Below are 15960 nucleotides of genomic sequence, written 5' to 3'. Positions count from 1 at the left end.
TGAACCCGTCACTCTCCGCCTTTCTTCTCTACCCTCTTGGTGGCGGGATTCCAATCCTCATGCTCACTCTCTTCGCCTGAGTAGAGGACGTGATCCTCGGGCTCATCTCCTCGTCCCCAATTCTCTGTCACAGGTGCGGCACTCGGCGATGCCGCCGAGTCCTCTTGCCGAGTTGGCGATGCCGTCAACTCGTCCTCATCGTCCATGAAGATGTCCACATCATCCTCCTTTGCCGCCGCCCCCGACTCCTCTGGCACTTCATCTTGCCGAGTTGGCGATGCCGCCAACTCGTCACCCATGTCCACGTCTTGCTTGCCCTTTGGCTCATGAGCCCTGAACTCATCCAAGTTCAGGCGCTTTGTCTTTTGCGCGGGCGCCGCTGGCTCATGAGCCCTGAACTCATCCAAGTTCACACGCTTTGGCTTTTGCGTGCGCGCCGCTGGCTCATGAGCCCTGAACTCGCGCAAGTCCACACGCTTTGGCTTCTGCGCGGGCGCTGCCGGCTCGTGAGCCCTGAACTCATCCAAGTTCACGCGCTTTGGCTTTTGCGTGCGCGCCGCCGGCTCATGAGCCCTGAACTCATCCAAGTTCACGCGCTTCTGCTTCGCCGGCTCATTCGCCCTAAACCTCTCGAGGTCTACAGGTGCGCGTGGTGACGGAGACTCCGACAACTCATGAGCTCGCCATTCGCTCAAGTTCGCGCGCGGCTTTGGCTTCGGCAGCGGCACAGCCTGATCAACGAGCCGTGACTGACACGTCGCGGCTTGCTGTTGCGGCGGCAGCAGACCGAGCATACTACCGAAGTTCCTTGCCGGCACATAATCTGCTCTATGCTCCTTCTGTAACCTCGGAGACGACCTCCGAGGCAAATACTTCTCCTCGTACGCGTCGACGCGCGCCTGCCTCTCGCAGTGGAGCTTTGTCCACAACACATCATTCTCCGGTGACCGCTCGCCATCCGGGAAATAAAAGAGCTCGTCGGCTTTCATTTGAGCTAGGCTGCTCGTGTCTGACTTGTACTGCTCAACTTCTTGCGGCGTTGCTATCATTGTTAGTGTCCCTTGCCAATATGGTACGAGAATAACTTACGGTGTTGCCGCATTGGCTCCTCGTCAACACCCGTCATTTCTTTGCGTTGATCGAATTGTCAATATCGATCAAAAAAAGATTGGTGTTGAGGTGTTGGTGCGAAGGGAGCGGGCTGGCGAGATATTGCAAAAGAAAAGTGGGTCCGCTGCGTTTGCACAGCAACAACGGGTACGTTTGCCGACTATAGCTTACTAAGAGTGTCTGTACACGATTGAAGGTGAATGTGGATCAAAATGTGAGTCTGAAAAGGGTGGGAGCCGATGACTCCAAAGGTGTGGCGTCTAGACCTCAGTGACGAAGCACCGCATATGGTGATATGAAATGCTGAGCAATAGGTATGCCTGTATATCTTCATAGTATCTTCGGCACCGTAACGAATTCTTATATGCCCTCGAACTGCTTCAGGCTGATGTATCATACGAAGGCATCCTTAAACGAGCAGGTCCGATGTCGCACCGCTTGGTGGCCAAGCTCAGTGCACTCGAAAACCCTAGGCATAAATGTTCAATCTACTTTTAATGTCACCCTAAATCCATAGAGAATACCCGAGACTTATTACACCACCCGTTTTTCGAGAAGGCCTTCCTGTTCTTCGTGATGTTTCAACATGTAGCGACGGCCAGCCCAGAGACTCCGAAAACGCAGGAAGTGCCATTGACTGGCACCCTTAATGGTTGAGTTGGTACAAAGCCAGTTTCCCCGCCATGCTAAGGACATGTTGTTTTTCCAGTCAAATGAGAATAGGGCGACAATCATTATCGCTGGATTTGGCTGAGCTTAGCGCACGGGCCTGCCTGGGTTTGCTGCGCTTACAGCAGTGTAGAATGTTAGCCTCTGAGTATAGGGCTCCAAGTGGGTGATAGGTCGAGGAACCATCTGCCTGTGTTTGTGGAATGTGGAATGGTAACCAGTGCCATGAGAGTTCCAAGGTTTGTGCCTGCTGTCAGTATCCGGCTACAACTGTGGCTGTACATCTTCGAGGCTTTTCTAGCATATCATATTCGCCTCATAACTCCTCGAGTCCATGCACGCTAAGATATGTTGGAAGAGGTGTTTTGAAATGGCCTGAGGTTCGCATTGGGTGTCTAGCTTGCACATGTGACGTCATGAGACATCAACGACTGCTCACTGTACTTTCATCATTTACCCTGCTCTCCTAATTTGCACCGCCTTGAGGCGCAGTCGCTTCACGTCTGCTATCCATACCTCTTTAATGACCAGTGTTGGAGTGCGATAAAGTCTGGTTGCGCACCACCGCCCTTCGCTGCGCCCTCAACAGGCTGCCGAGGGCGCAGCCTGGTAGTATACATTCCAATTCGAAGCGTTCATTACTCTCATGATCCGAGTATACTTCGTTCTTTCATGGAACTACTTCAATCAAACAAAGTCTTCCGCAACTATCTCAGCATTGCTCCTTCCAAGAAGTCCTCTTTACTGAGTCAACTTCCAGCGCAAGCTTCGTCCACCTATCTTACAGTGTCACTTCGATAAATTCAATCTCAATTCCCATACCACCAACATGAGCTCAGATACAGAATCCTTCATCTACACCCCCTCAACCTCATCGACAGATTCAAACGACCGGTCCAGTCTATGGTCCTCAGCATGGGATCTCCCTCCCTGCCCATGTTGCACACCCGGCTACGGCATCGAATCATACCAAGAAACCACAAACTTCCCCTTCGGCCACCTCTTGCCCCAAAATCACGCAGACTTCCGCGCCTCCTCGCGCGACAAGCAACGAGAACGCAAAGCGCGCCCGAAGCGCGGATGCAATAGCTACAAGTGCCGCAAGTCCGGCCAGACGCAGCAGCGCACGAAGAATCGGAAGAAGAAAGCCGAGAATGTGAGGTTTGCGGTGAGGGAGAGTCAGAAAGAAGTTCCATGTTATACGCGCGGGTTCTTCAAGAGAACGAAACACCAATTTGTCGAGTGGGACTTCCCGCGCGAAGAAGAACTGGATCCGTGGGTGCACGACATGCCAGACGCAATGATTCGATACATCACCGTCCAGCACGGCGCGGATGCGTTCGAAAGCGCTGAGCCATATGTTGAATTCGGCGAGAATTTTTCAGTATGGTGTCAGCGCCGCATCGCGGAGATGCGAGCTGTGAAGGAGAACAGGATCCGACGTGGCGAACCTGAATCGTTCAAGCCGACACTGTGGGAAAGGAGACACGACTGGCGCCATTCTAAAGGATATGACATCTACTGTGGGGACGAGAGCACAACAACACAGCCCACGAATGTATACGACGCTCTGGGCCACGCTCTCCTCCGCTCCATCTTGAGTCCAGCCAACTGGTACCAAAAGCCCATGCGCCTAACTAATGCCTCACTCTTCCGTCCAAACACGGACTATCAATGGTTCGGCGAGTTTGCGTGGGCATGGCATCGGAACGGGTCGGGGTGCTGGGAGGTTGGTTATGATGACTACTGTGACGAGGGCCCGGACATGTTTTATGGGTGTTTTTGCAGGCAGTCTACATGTGTGCCTGCGCTGGACGAGAAGCAGGGGTGTAGCCTTGTCGAGTGGATTGCGGATGAGGGAAGGAAGATCTTCATGCTGGAAGAGACGAGGGAAACCGAGCTTCAAGACTCGGATGGTGGTGCTGAATTTTCCGAATCCGAGGCTGGTCATGGATGGGATGTGGTGTCAGTTGCAAGTGCGGAATCGTGGAGCATAGTTGATATAGGAGCAAATTGATCATACACTTCCACCACCAAGTGCGGACCTGTGTGATGTTCCATTTTGAGGGCTCGTATGGCTCCTTATTCCTCTTGAATCTCTGTCTCTAAGCCATGTCTACGCTTGAATGCAACCACTCTCACAGAATCACGTGCTGGTCCAGTGATATGACAAAATCTTGGTTCTTGGCTACTACTTCATTCTATCTCGTTCCCTGCGCACCATGCGGTACACCCTGTCTCCTCCTCGCCATGCTCTGCCCGATAGCATTTCGCACATCCTTCTCTTGATGCACCACATTCTGCACCATATATTTCTTGAACGCCTCTCGCAGCTCGCTCTTCGCCTTCTCATTCTCCTTGTACGGTATGCTCTCCAACTCCAAAAGCCTCCCCGATTCCCTATTTGTTTCCGCCACGAACGCGCTCAAGCGATCGAGCTGCTTGTGTCGCGCATCTTCCGTATCTTCGGTCGGCTTGAGCGGTTGCTGCGGGTCAAGGCGGTAGAGTGGCATGAGGAGCGCGAGGAACTGGGCTGCGGATATCGATGCTTTCTTGATGATCGATGTGAGCTGGAAGGGTAGGTATGCGGGTCGCAAGCCCCACTTCGTAACGAAGGGGTTCAAGTATAGCGTCAGGAAGCTTGGGAAATCTGGTCGCATCGCGGTCCTGGCCTCGAGGGTTCCGACAGCGAGAAGGCCAAGGTAGCGCCAATAGGCGCCATCAGAAAAGTACCCGAGCGCATTCGCTCCGACTAGAAAGAGAATGATTGCGCCATATGTTGTCCCCGTAGTGAACAGTTGCGACTCAACATAATCCGAGATGGTAAGGCACTTGTTGCACTGTACGTCTGGTCCAAACCTGTCGTATGCGAAGCGCTTCACTGGGTCCAGAATAATGTCCCGCATCGCTGTCAGGCGTACAAAATGATGGCTCGCCATTTCTCGTTGCTCGGGGGTGGCCTTCCTTAGCTTATCGGGATGCGAACTGTACTGCCAGCTTGCGAAAGCGCGTATTGAGGCCGGAATCGTCAACATCGATCGGAACGCCTAGTTGGTGGTATGCATTTGCGGATCGCTGGAGGTTGAAGTCGACCTCGTAGATAGTGAAGGCGAAGTACGCAAAGTAAACTGCGATCAAGATGTATTTTCGGTGCTTAATAAAGCGCGGGCTACCAGGCTGCGGCTTTGGATCACCGGCGCGTATGAAAATGCTGTACAGGATTGTTTGCGCCCACCCTGCTGCCTGTCGTATGCTGATTAGCTCGAGGATATTGGCTGGCGATTCTACAGCACTTACCAACGGAATGAGGAACTGCCACACGAGAAAAGGCCCAATTGTGTCCCAGGATACGCTCTTTGACGACATAGTATTCTGTGACATCGTGCTAGCTGTGACCGGGGTGTAGCAGAGTGAAGATGGCGGACATGACAGTTGTTCACTCGGCGTGGTCGTAGATCAAAAGCCAAGTGGCTTCCGAGTCCGAAGCGCATTCCGATAATAGCGCGACAGTGCACGTGAATGTTGCTTACTCAGCCTTCTGCTCCGACCCGTCGTTGGTGCCCGAATATTTCAATGTCATGTTCGCTGCTGGGGTAGACAAGGAACAGGTTAGATCTATTAAAGAGTCGTATGCGCAAGCCGAGCGAACGTACAAACTAGTTCATGATAACATGAAGCCCAAGATGCCGCCCTTGAAGGTAGTCAAGGCGCTCCGCAATCCAGCGACGAGTTCCCACATTTCGACTGTGAGACTTCTTCATGTCGCCAGGCTCTCCATGGTGCGATGTATTAGCATAGCGATAGTTGAGGCTGGATCTATTCAAGGCCTGTTTATGAATTCAACACCCTTCAATACTCCTTTGAATCTCCACAGGCTGCTGTATGGCTTATTCATCGTGAACCAGTGTACCAAGTGCCAACCATCCGTACAACATTTAATACGTCTGTGAATCTCAGCAGGCTGCTACATTGCTTACCCATCGCATACCAAGCGCCAACCCTCCACTTCAAACACTATCCTCCCCGAAATCACGAATCCAACGCGTCTTGAGTGGCCACTGCACGTAGACCCTTTGCGCGCGCGCTAGTAGGGATGCCACGCGACCCCGTCACCACAGCATCCGCACGGACTGTAAACATCAATAGTGGGAATCTCATAAGGCTTTACATCTGAACAACTGCCCTACAACCAGCATTTGCGATTTCTTCTTTGTACTTCTCACGACCTTCTCGGACAAGCGACTTGTTTACATTTTAAAACTGCGACGAAGAACAATAATATCAACATGGCTCTCGCGCAACGGTACGTCGCCCCCCTTCGAATACCTACTTCCTATACACCTCCATGCCATCTCTAACACCTCCAAGTCTGCAAAAAGAACTCATGGACCTAATGCTCCACCCCACACCCGGCATCTCCGCCTTCCCGTCGGACGAGAACATGTTGCTCTGGACCGCCACCATCGACGGCCCCTCCTCCACCCCCTACGAATCGCTCGTCCTAAAACTCACCTTCGATTTCCCCACGAACTACCCGTACGCGCCGCCAACCGTGCTCTTCAAGACGCCCATATACCACCCCAACGTTGACTTTTCGGGCCGCATCTGCCTGGACATACTCAAGGATAAGTGGAGCGCGGTGTACAATGTGGGCACGGTGTTGTTGAGCTTGCAGAGTTTGCTTGGGGAGCCGAATAAGTGAGTGCTATGCTACCCCAGGAATGGAGGGAGAAAGTGAGGGATGGGGCGCGGAGACAGTTTGCTAATGATTGCGCGCAGTTCGAGTCCATTGAATGGGCAGGCGGCGGAGCTGTGGGAGAAGGATATGGAGGAGTACAAGCGATTGGTGCTGGCGAGGCACAAGACGCCTGAGGAGCTGGACGCTTGAGCGCTGCTGCGGGTCCTGGTGATGGGCTACAGTGACGGCTGTGTGGGTGCCCCGTAGGCAACTTCACGGCGTCCGTCACACTGTCAAGCCTGGTCGCCCCATGCCGTCTTTTGGGGCTGATTCACTTCAGCACTGTCCACTGGTTCGATCGCTGGAGCAAGCGCGGCTGTTGTCTTCGCCAACCCTTGACGCCTTTGGACGGCGATGCAGCCAGGTCTGAGATTCGTTATTCATTGAGCGCTTGGTTTCTCCTTCTGTTTCATTCACCCTGGCGCTGTGTGGCATATGCATAGCGACGGAGTTCAAAGTCTTGGTTAGCAAACACATCAGGCGCACGACGCGCTTCGACGTAGGTCGTGCATCTATCAGCTTACCTTTGGCCTGCTCGCAAACACTACCTTTCAAGTATACAGACCTTGTGCTTTCTATCATCAACCATTTACATATCTCACGGCCATGTTTATGCTCATGTCAGCATGTGCAGCATCGCGGCGCAGGGCTCGCTGATCTTCCCCTACGCGCCCTGAAGGATCGCTCGCCTTACGCCACTTCCGTCCAAGGCGTGATCAGAGACCAGGGCTCAGCCCGGTTCTCCAGCCGTTCCAGCCCCAGGCGCACGCCAGGAAGATCGATCACGCACGGCGACGGCGCGGGTGATGCAGGAACGACAAGTTTTGACACCTCCATGCTGGCCTCGAGCAGTATGAAGCCATGTCTTGTCGCAGTTGTAATGAAGACAGGAAAAGGAAGGCAGACTGACACTGAAAATTATGGACTGCCAGATACAGCTTAGTACGGGCACCTGATCGGGGTTGATGCATGACGGTGATATGGAGGCGCAGTGACGGAGGTGTGCGCAGTGTCCTGGGAGGCTGGAAGGCCTCGGACTTCCAAGAATATTTGGAAGGAGCTCAAGAATCTCGACCAGCACACAAGCGATAAGAAACAATTCCTAGAGTGTGCATCGCAAGCGAATGAACCGTAAGCATGAGCTGATGATCCGTGGCGAAGAGTGGAGATCTGAAATGATACGGATCCAAAGCAATTTAGGGGAATTGCACCTGCGACTGTGTTGACGTACTTGGTGTCGCACACTCGACTCGTGGCTGGTAAGCACCTGGGTGTTGTGAATATGTGATGGCGAGAAAACATATTACCAACGACCCAGTCGTGCGCTGCGGATAATCTGGTGCGGCTTTTACTGCCGACATGACCTGGAAGTGGTGTGGGAGGGCGCAAAACGAGGCGTTTCCGTCCACCAGCCTCACCGTCCAGAACAGATCCGAGACAAGCGCTTGGGTTTAATATGCCCCGTGTCGGGCCGCCGGGTAACACAGATCTGGAGGTGAAGAACGGTGTAATAATTTATAATTGCACGACCAGAGCTTCTATGGCGACTGGAGTGTAGAGTTCGAAGGCGTAAAAGTGGTGTGAGTCTGTCCGGTGGGTGGAACCAATATACGAGGTCATCGGTCTTTGTACAATGGTCGCCCGACGCAGGTAGATCCAGTCTGTCTTCCACCTCGTTGCACGAGAGAGGGGCAAACCAGCGAAAGGCCATCGCCGTACTCAGTTCTCTTTGATGATCTGATGACCCGGTGACGGAGATTGTGGTACTCAATCTATGTACCCCGCGACCGCTTCGCTCTGCAATATGGCAAGATACGGGGTCCAGGGTCCAGGATATTGTAGGACCGCGGGTGACATCCAGAACGCGGAACGCTTCCATATTGAGAGCGAGTTGCATTACCTGGAGAAGGTGACCCGCAATAAGCAGAGAGCCTCTATCGCATGTCATTGACGTGCTCGTTGCATTGGACTGGACTGCAGGCTGACTGCGTTCCCAAGCAGTTCAAGCCCTACCGTGCAAGTCGGCGTTTCCTGTGCTGCAGGTGTCGCGGGAGTACAGAACGACCACGAGCACACGCTACTCGTTTACCTGCAGCTGTAGTTACTCATGCCTGCGCAGAGTAGCGAGGTCGCTCCCCATACCGCTTAAACCTGCTGGCCGCCCACCCAGACGCGAAAGTCCGACGCGCGATGCTTCTAGTCCGTGGCTAGTCTGCAGCTGCAGGTTGTCTTTGCAGCTGGTTGGCAGCAGACTCGTGAATGCGGTCCTTCTGGAGGCCTCCTCTGGTCGGAATTATTCGTTACAAACCGGAGGATTAGGTGAGGGTGATGCCGAGGCCGGCCATATTGGCGTGGGTGGGCTTCCGCGCTTGCATGCCACGCTGCGAATTATACCGAATCTGCCTTCGCTGTTGCAACTCGGACTGGACATGGACGCATCCCCTATTTGTAGGATGGACAATTGCCATGATCCGTCTGCGGGATGCAGCACGAGCATACTCTCTGCTTGGTGGGCGGTTCCACAGAGATGCGGGAGTCCCGTGCAAGCATGGCTAGACCGCGGAACTAAGTATAGGTTGGCCCCAACCCTGTTCAGATGGCTAGCCGTGGCGCGACGGTCCCGAAAAGGCGGATGACAGCGTCGTCGGCTTGTGACGCGATGCTGGCGCCCCAAGCCTCATGCCGCGCTGCATTTTGCTGGTCAGGCGATGCAGATGGAGGGAAAGACAGCCTCATCCAGCGGCGTTGCGAGGGCCATTGTAGGGCCAGCAAGAGGCATGGCAATCTTGTGGCTTCAACACTGTCCAGGTGCATGTCGATTTCGAAACAGGTACGCCAACACAGGCCCCGGTCCGGGCCTGGTGTGTGAGTGGGCAAGGGTGACAGACAGGGCCCGGCACCCAGATTCCGACGTGGTCGTTTTTTAAACGCACGGCGATTTGTCCGCACCCCCCAAGGTCTGCCACGAGTGACGGTGGAGTTGCCCAGCTAGTGCCAGACTCAGCATCTCCAGCCAGATTCGGTCAGCGAGTGACGGCGGAGGCGCTGAGAGAGTCGAGTGTCGACGACAGCGACAGCGACAGCGACAGCGACAGCGCAATGTCTGAGTCTCGAGGGCCATGGTCCGCTGTGATGTGCATGGCTGCCATTGTAAAATGGAATGGGATCGGCCGGTGCACTCTGGTAATGCCTTGCAGACGGCGACATATTGATGTAGCACGAGGTACCTTGAAATGCGGGCCGCCGCTGGGTTTGGCACCCCAAACAGGCGTAATCGTTCTATGCCTCGACCGCCCTTGTTCGGCACCACGGGCGCCCTCTCTGGCATGCAGGCTGGCCCAACATCACGCCTCATCCGGCAGCCAGCACCATTGCTCCTCACTCACTCTGCTACGACGTGGTTGACGAGTGCAGCGTTTGTTGATTGCTCTCCTGTTTGGCTCTGATATTTCGGGACAGCCAATCGTTTCAGCATCGTACCTTGGTACCCGTGCACACGCTTGCTCGCTGGATTCCGGACCACCGCGCTATGACAGTCTGACCGTGTCTGACAGTCCTCCGAGCAGCTGCGTCCTTTGTTCGCTCCTCCGTCACTCGTCGAACTTTCGAACGCCTCAGCAGAACCAGGAGCCTCAGTGACGGGCATCTGCATCCTCCCCGCCTGCACTGCTTGCTGTCCGCTCAGTGCCTGGGTGCTCTCCCCATGCATTGCTACCCTTGACGACATCCGGGTGCGAGCTTTACACCTCGATCCGCCTCTTTTCGAGACATCGACCAGCAGTCCAACATGGCGACTGCACTGCTTCGTGCGGGCGGCATTGCCCTCGTCGGCGCCCCAGACAGCGACATGGACTCACGGGACGCCAACTCGCCGCCCATGCAGGCCATGCAGGTGGAAATGACCCAGGAGATTATCGACGAGCTCCTGGAAAGTGTTCGGAGCGGGAAAGCGCCGCAGATTTTCTTCGGCAAGAATCCTGTACGTGTGCCAAAGTTCCGTGTAGCTGTGTTGTAGTGTGAGACTGTGGTGGGTGTCATGATGTTGTTTTGGACTCGAGGATAGGGAAGGAACGACTCGGCTGACCATGCACCAACAGCAACTCAAGTACGGCGACAAGACCCACGTGATTCACAGCAGCCCCGAGAGCCATCGATGCGAACTATACAGGTCCAGCGGTGCTGGCGACGACGCCGAGTTCGAGTTCGAGTTCGCCGGCATGATCAACCACAGCCTGTCGGTGCAGAAGGCGGAAGACGTAACGGCGGGCGTCGACTCGGCGCTCCAGCAGCTGCGGAGTAGCATGGCCGCAATCTCAGAGATCAAGGAAGCCAACAAGTATGCCTCCCCGGTATTCCCAAGGCTGTCCAGCGATCTCCCGCATCGTGAAGCAATTGTGGTTCTACCTAAACTAACACGGCTGCTTGCAGGACTATTGTCGGCGACACCACTTCCTCACGAACACCGGGCCACCGTCGCTTCCCTTCGACGGGCTTCAAGGCACAGCACCTCGCTCCTTCCAAGCTCGGCTCGCCCATGCTGGGCACCGCATCCTCACCCATGCACAAGCGTGCCCCTACATCACAACCCAGCAGCAGCCACGATGCTGTCCTCAACGCTCTGCGCGTCCCCGTTATCCATCTTCTTGCGAGGCAGCCGGCAACCGAGGCCTCTCTTGCAGAGACATGTCGGACCTCGCAGTCCACCATGCGGGAGCTGCTGTCCAAGATAGCCAAGCGCTCATCACCTGACACGGACAAGTGGCAGCTCACCGACAAGGTCTTCCGCGAGCTCAACCCCTACAAGTTTCCCTACCAGAGCGCCCAAGACCGCGAGCAGGCAATTGACAGTGCCATCAAGGCGTTTGACCGCCAACGACTAGCAAAGGATGACAAGCTTTGGCAGATCCTGCTGCCACGTGAAGAGCGCGGCCAGGGCATCTGTCTGTCGCGGTCCAAGGTGAAGGCGCTGGAGGCCAAACCCAAAGCCAAGGCCAGCACCCCGATGCACAAGATATCCGACCTGACCAGGAAGAAGCCTGTTGCGAAAAAGGCTGATGAGAAGCCTGCGGAGAAGAAGGTCAGGGTAGTGAAAGAGCCTGAGCCGAAGCTCAAAGCGGCGGGGAAGGAGAGGCCGTCGGTGAAGGATGTGAAGTATGAGCCAAAGAAGGCCCCAACCTCTTCGACAAACACTCCTTCCTCTGCTCGCCCGACTGCTCCTTCCGACCGCTACACACCCTCAACCGACCCTTCCAAATCGCGACCCAAGAAAGCGCCTGCCACCCAAGGAAACAACAGCCCACGCGTCAAGTCCAACATGTCCGGCCGCGACCAGCACCGCGACCGCATCGTGCGGCCAGTCAAGCCTGTGATTCCCATCAACACCAAGCCGAAGAACCCCTCGCCCCTCTCCGCATCCCCGCCCGTTAATGCCAGCGACTTCGAGGACAGCCATCCCGTACACAAGGCCCTTGCTGCTGCTGTGTCCCCCGCCAAGGCAACTAACAGCAACTCTGACCGCTCGCTGAAGCGCAAGGCGAACGACATCGACAGCGACATTCACAACCACAATCTGGCCGTGAAGAAGCCACACCTCGACCGCGCCGCGCCAAACCATACCCCATCGCACACCAATGGCCGCCTCAATGGCTCCACCCCCTCCAGCGGCAACTCACTCAAGCGCAAGTCAGACGATTCGTCTTCGTCCAACACGCCCTCGACTGCCCCCAAGGTGCGCAAGGTCAACAACATCGACACTGGCGCTGCCTCGCGCTATCATAACAACAACTCGCAGGCTTCGCCCGGTGCATCGTCTTCGTCCACCACATCGCCCACCATTCCCAACCTCAGCTTCCGCCAGACAGTCGAGCTCTCCCAGAGGTTCCAGAAGTACTACAAGAAATACGAAGAGCTCTACTGGCAATTGACCGAGTCGGACAAATCCCCAACCGAGGCGCAGAGGAACGACCTGCTCAGGATGCACAAGAAGCTCGAGGAGATGAAGAGAGAGATCAAGGCGGGTGCTGGCGTACATCGCTGAAAACACATTACGACGATACTGCACATGCAGTCTGCATTTATACCACGACACAGCCTCGGCGAATTCGCAAGGCTACTTAGCATCATACCCAAAAACGGAGTTGGGGCATCTTTCCATTGCGCGTTCCACGTTTTCTTGTTTTTTTGCATGGTATTATTGGAAAGAGGCTGCATCTGGGACAACGGAGTTTCACGTGTTTGGTCAATCTCGCAACATTTCATATCCCGGGGTCGCATCCCAGCAGGGTCGCCCCATGTTTATGAGAAACCTACGATATGCCTTTGGATACATAAAATGAGTCTTTTGCCCCCCCTATACCCCCCATTTTTTAGACGGCTTAGTACGTTAGAATCAATGAATCTTGTGCACATACTTTGCGCTTGTTGATTTGTGTTGTCTGCTAGTGCGTGTGATTGGAGCTGTGACATGTTGGCAACGAGAGAGGCAGCTGTGACATGCGCAACATAATAAGTGACCTACGCTGCAGTAGAACGAAACCTGCATGAACAAATTGCCGGTCACTAGTCTACCATATTCACGGTGTCTTCAGAACATGGCCCATCTCGAACCTCGTCGATCCGCCCCGCATCCCGATCGACGCATTGATCCCTGCGTCCCGTTAACCACGTGACGTCACCACCTGGACCGCGGCATCATCATGAGCACTACACAACCACAAAGACCGCGTTATAGACGGTAACTCCGCAGACAATGCACTTCCTCCGCAATCTAATTTCTCGACTACCATTGAAGTTCAAGAGATCTATCGTAGGCAGACGATACGCACACGTCCACGACATCACGATTAAAGTCAACGACAAGATACTGGGGAGTATGAGTCTAAACGGTGAGTTTTGATCATCCTCCAATTCCATGAAGCTGCTTGAGGAAAGAGGAGAGGACCTTTTGATTTCCCACACCTCTGCATCAGTAGTATGTGGCTGACTTTACCTCCCCGTCCAGTTTTCAAACAACCCCTCGCCCTGCACTCCACAAAGCCGTTGACCGGCTTCATGCGCACGGGCTATTGCGAAGCGCCAAAGCAAGATTTGGGGAATCATTCCGTTGCTGGTGCGTCCCATTTCCCCACCCCGCTCCACGTCTAGCTCCATACTGGGGATAGAAGTTTTATTGGAAGTGTAAATTTGTGAAGGTATAGTCTGATTTGATTCTAGCCATTGTGACAAACGAATTCCTCGACTTCAGCGCCGCGCGCGGCAATGACTTGCGCCAAGCGGGGCTCACGGACGGGTGTAAATGGTGTCTTTGTGTGAGTCGGTGGAGGGAGGCTTTTGAGGCTAGGTACGTTACACACACACACACACATCCTTCATCCCAATTTTTCTTGCTGACGTAGAGCTTTTGCAGGACCGGCGACGATGACAAGAAAGTTCCCAAGATTGTGCTCAAGGCGACGAATGAGCGCGCGTTGGAGGGCGTAAAGATGGAGGATCTAAAGAGGTTTGCTGTGGATAAGGAGTAGGTGTGTGTGGACGAGATGTCTGGGATGTCACGGTTTGAAACTTCGTGAAAAATGACAAAATAACTACAAGACTAAACAATCTTATATTCTATGGTCACAAAAGTGAGCACGAGATCATGAAGGATCCTTTCAGGTTTTACTACAGCATTGCGACTATTTCCGAAATCTTGACATGGTCATCAATGTAAAATATAAGCTTATGTATTTGTTTGGCGCAGGTGAGTCAATACTAATCTATAATCGAGTTCTGTGCCATATTTCATGTCCTAATCATTTCGACAAAAGTTCACTCTTGTCGGAGTGATGGTTGTTCGTACTCATGAAGAACTTGAGTTCAACACCGCCACTGTACATGCATGGAGGAACATCGTGCGTAGCACGTTCTCGAGGCAGTCACGACTAGTAATCGACTCGACCATAGCTGCAAGACGGATCCTAGGAAGAGCTAGTGCAGAGGACTTTTAGATTATACCGGGTCTCCTTCCGTCGGACGAAAATGCGAAAAGCAAGAGGATTGAAGCGCAACGCACAGACGAAGGAGCCTGTAGTATACAGCACCAGTGCATTGATCGCTCCACAGTTTTCCGTTTCTATGATCTGATGATGTATGGGATGTCAGGTTAGTTTTTTACATGCAGAGGCTTGTGTGGACCGAGATCGAGCATGACAGTAGAAAATTGGTGACGAGGAGGTCTCGATGAATTTGAAAAAGAAGAACCTGTATGTAGGCGATAATAATGATTTGCTGCGACTTCAAGCTTATGCACTTATGAGCTCACCAAGAATGCAGCTGTTTTGTCACCTTCTGACATGTGCCAGAAGGTCGGTCTGGCAGAGCGCGCTTATCTCTCACATGTAGCGAGAACGTTGAGAAACGAAAAGGTCAGTTGGGATAAGGCAATTTTGTGAGCGACGCGTCCTCTTCTTATGGAGACTTCCGAGACACTCCTAGCGATCTTCAGGCACGACGTTTGAGCTCCAGAAACGAACTGTATGTCAGGCGGGACGTTGTTTGCTGATCTTTACCCAGCGTCCAAACATCACATGCAGGAGCCTTCCCCAGAAGTAGGCTATGCGAGCTGGCGCACGTTCGTGTGGGTGAGACAGCGGGCCAATACTAAGTGGAGCGCCCCAAGTTCTGTCACCCGATTATGGCCGAGGTTCGCATTCCCAATTTGAGCCTCGGTCGTTCAAAGAGCACACAACGCAAGAGATGTGGTTGTGTTCGCTGGACATGTCAGTATCCTTTTCCGAGCATCTCTTGGCTGTTGTTTTGACGGCGGTTCTTCGCAACATATTGTTTTGCGCACTACGAGCTCACTGGCTAACACGCATCAACTTGTGCGTTAGGCAAAGCTCGGTTCATCTTAGCCCAACGTTATTGCTCGTTCTGTCTCAATGAATCGTGACCGAAGCTAGTCGATGCTACGAGATGAGAGGTCGTGCTGTCGGTCCATCAACCTGGAAATGCTGCCCACATGAACCCTTACGTTTCGCAGCCGCGATCAGACGCGGAGACTGGAAGTTGGGGTAGTCCGATTCTCCATTTGCGTGCCAGAGCCGTGGATTACCCCAAGATGGAGCAGTCATGTGCTGTCGCCCGTCGCGGCTCGCAACCGAAAGGGTCCATATATCAGACCGTGGAGAGATTAGTCCTTACGTTGCAGACCCGCAACGAGATCAGTGGGGTGTGCTCCGGTATTGATGGGTCTTTGGTCTGACCGGTACGTGAACCGAGCATGTTCGGGACCATGGTCATGGTTTTGGGCCGCTGAAATTCACATGCGATGCCCGCATCATAGCAATCGATCCAGTTTGAATGCTGTCTACCCGGGTTGAAAAAGAGCTTGATGCTTATGATAATGCTCACCGACAACTTTCGAGGTGTGAGCGATATCTGAAAGTGCAGGGTAATTCTGAGGT

General features: G+C 53.8%; 9 protein-coding genes across 9 annotated transcripts; 4 read left to right on the top strand and 5 right to left on the bottom strand.

Moving 5' to 3' along the window:
- Positions 1-8: 8 nt before the first annotated feature.
- SNOG_14220 (hypothetical protein) lies at positions 9-1049 on the bottom strand (the record flags this gene model as incomplete). Its single annotated transcript, XM_001804365.1, has 1 exon — positions 9-1049. The coding sequence occupies one exon, from the start codon at positions 1047-1049 to the stop codon at positions 9-11; it is 1041 nt and encodes a 346-aa protein (XP_001804417.1).
- A 1559-nt stretch (positions 1050-2608) lies between these two features.
- Positions 2609-3796, top strand: SNOG_14219 (hypothetical protein; the record flags this gene model as incomplete). The annotated part of the gene is made up of 1 exon (XM_001804364.1): positions 2609-3796. The coding sequence occupies one exon, from the start codon at positions 2609-2611 to the stop codon at positions 3794-3796; it is 1188 nt and encodes a 395-aa protein (XP_001804416.1).
- A 148-nt stretch (positions 3797-3944) lies between these two features.
- On the bottom strand, positions 3945-4906 carry SNOG_14218 (hypothetical protein). Its single transcript, XM_001804363.1, has one exon. The coding sequence runs from the start codon at positions 4812-4814 to the stop codon at positions 3981-3983; it is 834 nt and encodes a 277-aa protein (XP_001804415.1). The 5' UTR covers positions 4815-4906; the 3' UTR covers positions 3945-3980.
- Positions 4907-5979: 1073 nt separating this feature from the next.
- On the top strand, positions 5980-7061 carry SNOG_14217 (hypothetical protein). Its single transcript, XM_001804362.1, has 3 exons — positions 5980-6082; positions 6148-6477; positions 6559-7061. The coding sequence occupies exons 1-3, from the start codon at positions 6066-6068 to the stop codon at positions 6665-6667; spliced, it is 456 nt and encodes a 151-aa protein (XP_001804414.1). The 5' UTR covers positions 5980-6065; the 3' UTR covers positions 6668-7061.
- SNOG_14216 (hypothetical protein) lies at positions 6789-7354 on the bottom strand (the record flags this gene model as incomplete). Its single annotated transcript, XM_001804361.1, has 3 exons — positions 6789-6883; positions 7042-7061; positions 7212-7354. 3 exons carry the CDS (start codon positions 7352-7354, stop codon positions 6789-6791), a joined length of 258 nt encoding a protein of 85 aa, XP_001804413.1.
- Positions 7355-9540: 2186 nt separating this feature from the next.
- On the bottom strand, positions 9541-10226 carry SNOG_14215 (hypothetical protein; the record flags this gene model as incomplete). Its single annotated transcript, XM_001804360.1, has 2 exons — positions 9541-9850; positions 9904-10226. The coding sequence occupies 2 exons, from the start codon at positions 10224-10226 to the stop codon at positions 9541-9543; spliced, it is 633 nt and encodes a 210-aa protein (XP_001804412.1).
- A 376-nt stretch (positions 10227-10602) lies between these two features.
- Positions 10603-12554, top strand: SNOG_14214 (hypothetical protein; the record flags this gene model as incomplete). Its single annotated transcript, XM_001804359.1, has 2 exons — positions 10603-10853; positions 10946-12554. The coding sequence occupies 2 exons, from the start codon at positions 10603-10605 to the stop codon at positions 12552-12554; spliced, it is 1860 nt and encodes a 619-aa protein (XP_001804411.1).
- A 268-nt stretch (positions 12555-12822) lies between these two features.
- On the bottom strand, positions 12823-12982 carry SNOG_14213 (hypothetical protein; the record flags this gene model as incomplete). The annotated part of the gene is made up of 2 exons (XM_001804358.1): positions 12823-12866; positions 12928-12982. The coding sequence occupies 2 exons, from the start codon at positions 12980-12982 to the stop codon at positions 12823-12825; spliced, it is 99 nt and encodes a 32-aa protein (XP_001804410.1).
- A 283-nt stretch (positions 12983-13265) lies between these two features.
- On the top strand, positions 13266-14037 carry SNOG_14212 (hypothetical protein; the record flags this gene model as incomplete). Its single annotated transcript, XM_001804357.1, has 4 exons — positions 13266-13401; positions 13518-13625; positions 13730-13856; positions 13923-14037. The coding sequence occupies 4 exons, from the start codon at positions 13266-13268 to the stop codon at positions 14035-14037; spliced, it is 486 nt and encodes a 161-aa protein (XP_001804409.1).
- Between the last annotated feature and the right edge of the window lie 1923 nt (positions 14038-15960).

Source organism: Parastagonospora nodorum, assembly GCF_000146915.1.
Source record: "Parastagonospora nodorum SN15 chromosome Unknown scaffold_30, whole genome shotgun sequence".
Lineage (NCBI taxonomy): Eukaryota > Fungi > Ascomycota > Dothideomycetes > Pleosporales > Phaeosphaeriaceae > Parastagonospora > Parastagonospora nodorum.
The sequence above is the reverse complement of the archived record's forward strand: the minus strand, read 5'-3'. Positions and strand labels throughout refer to the sequence as shown.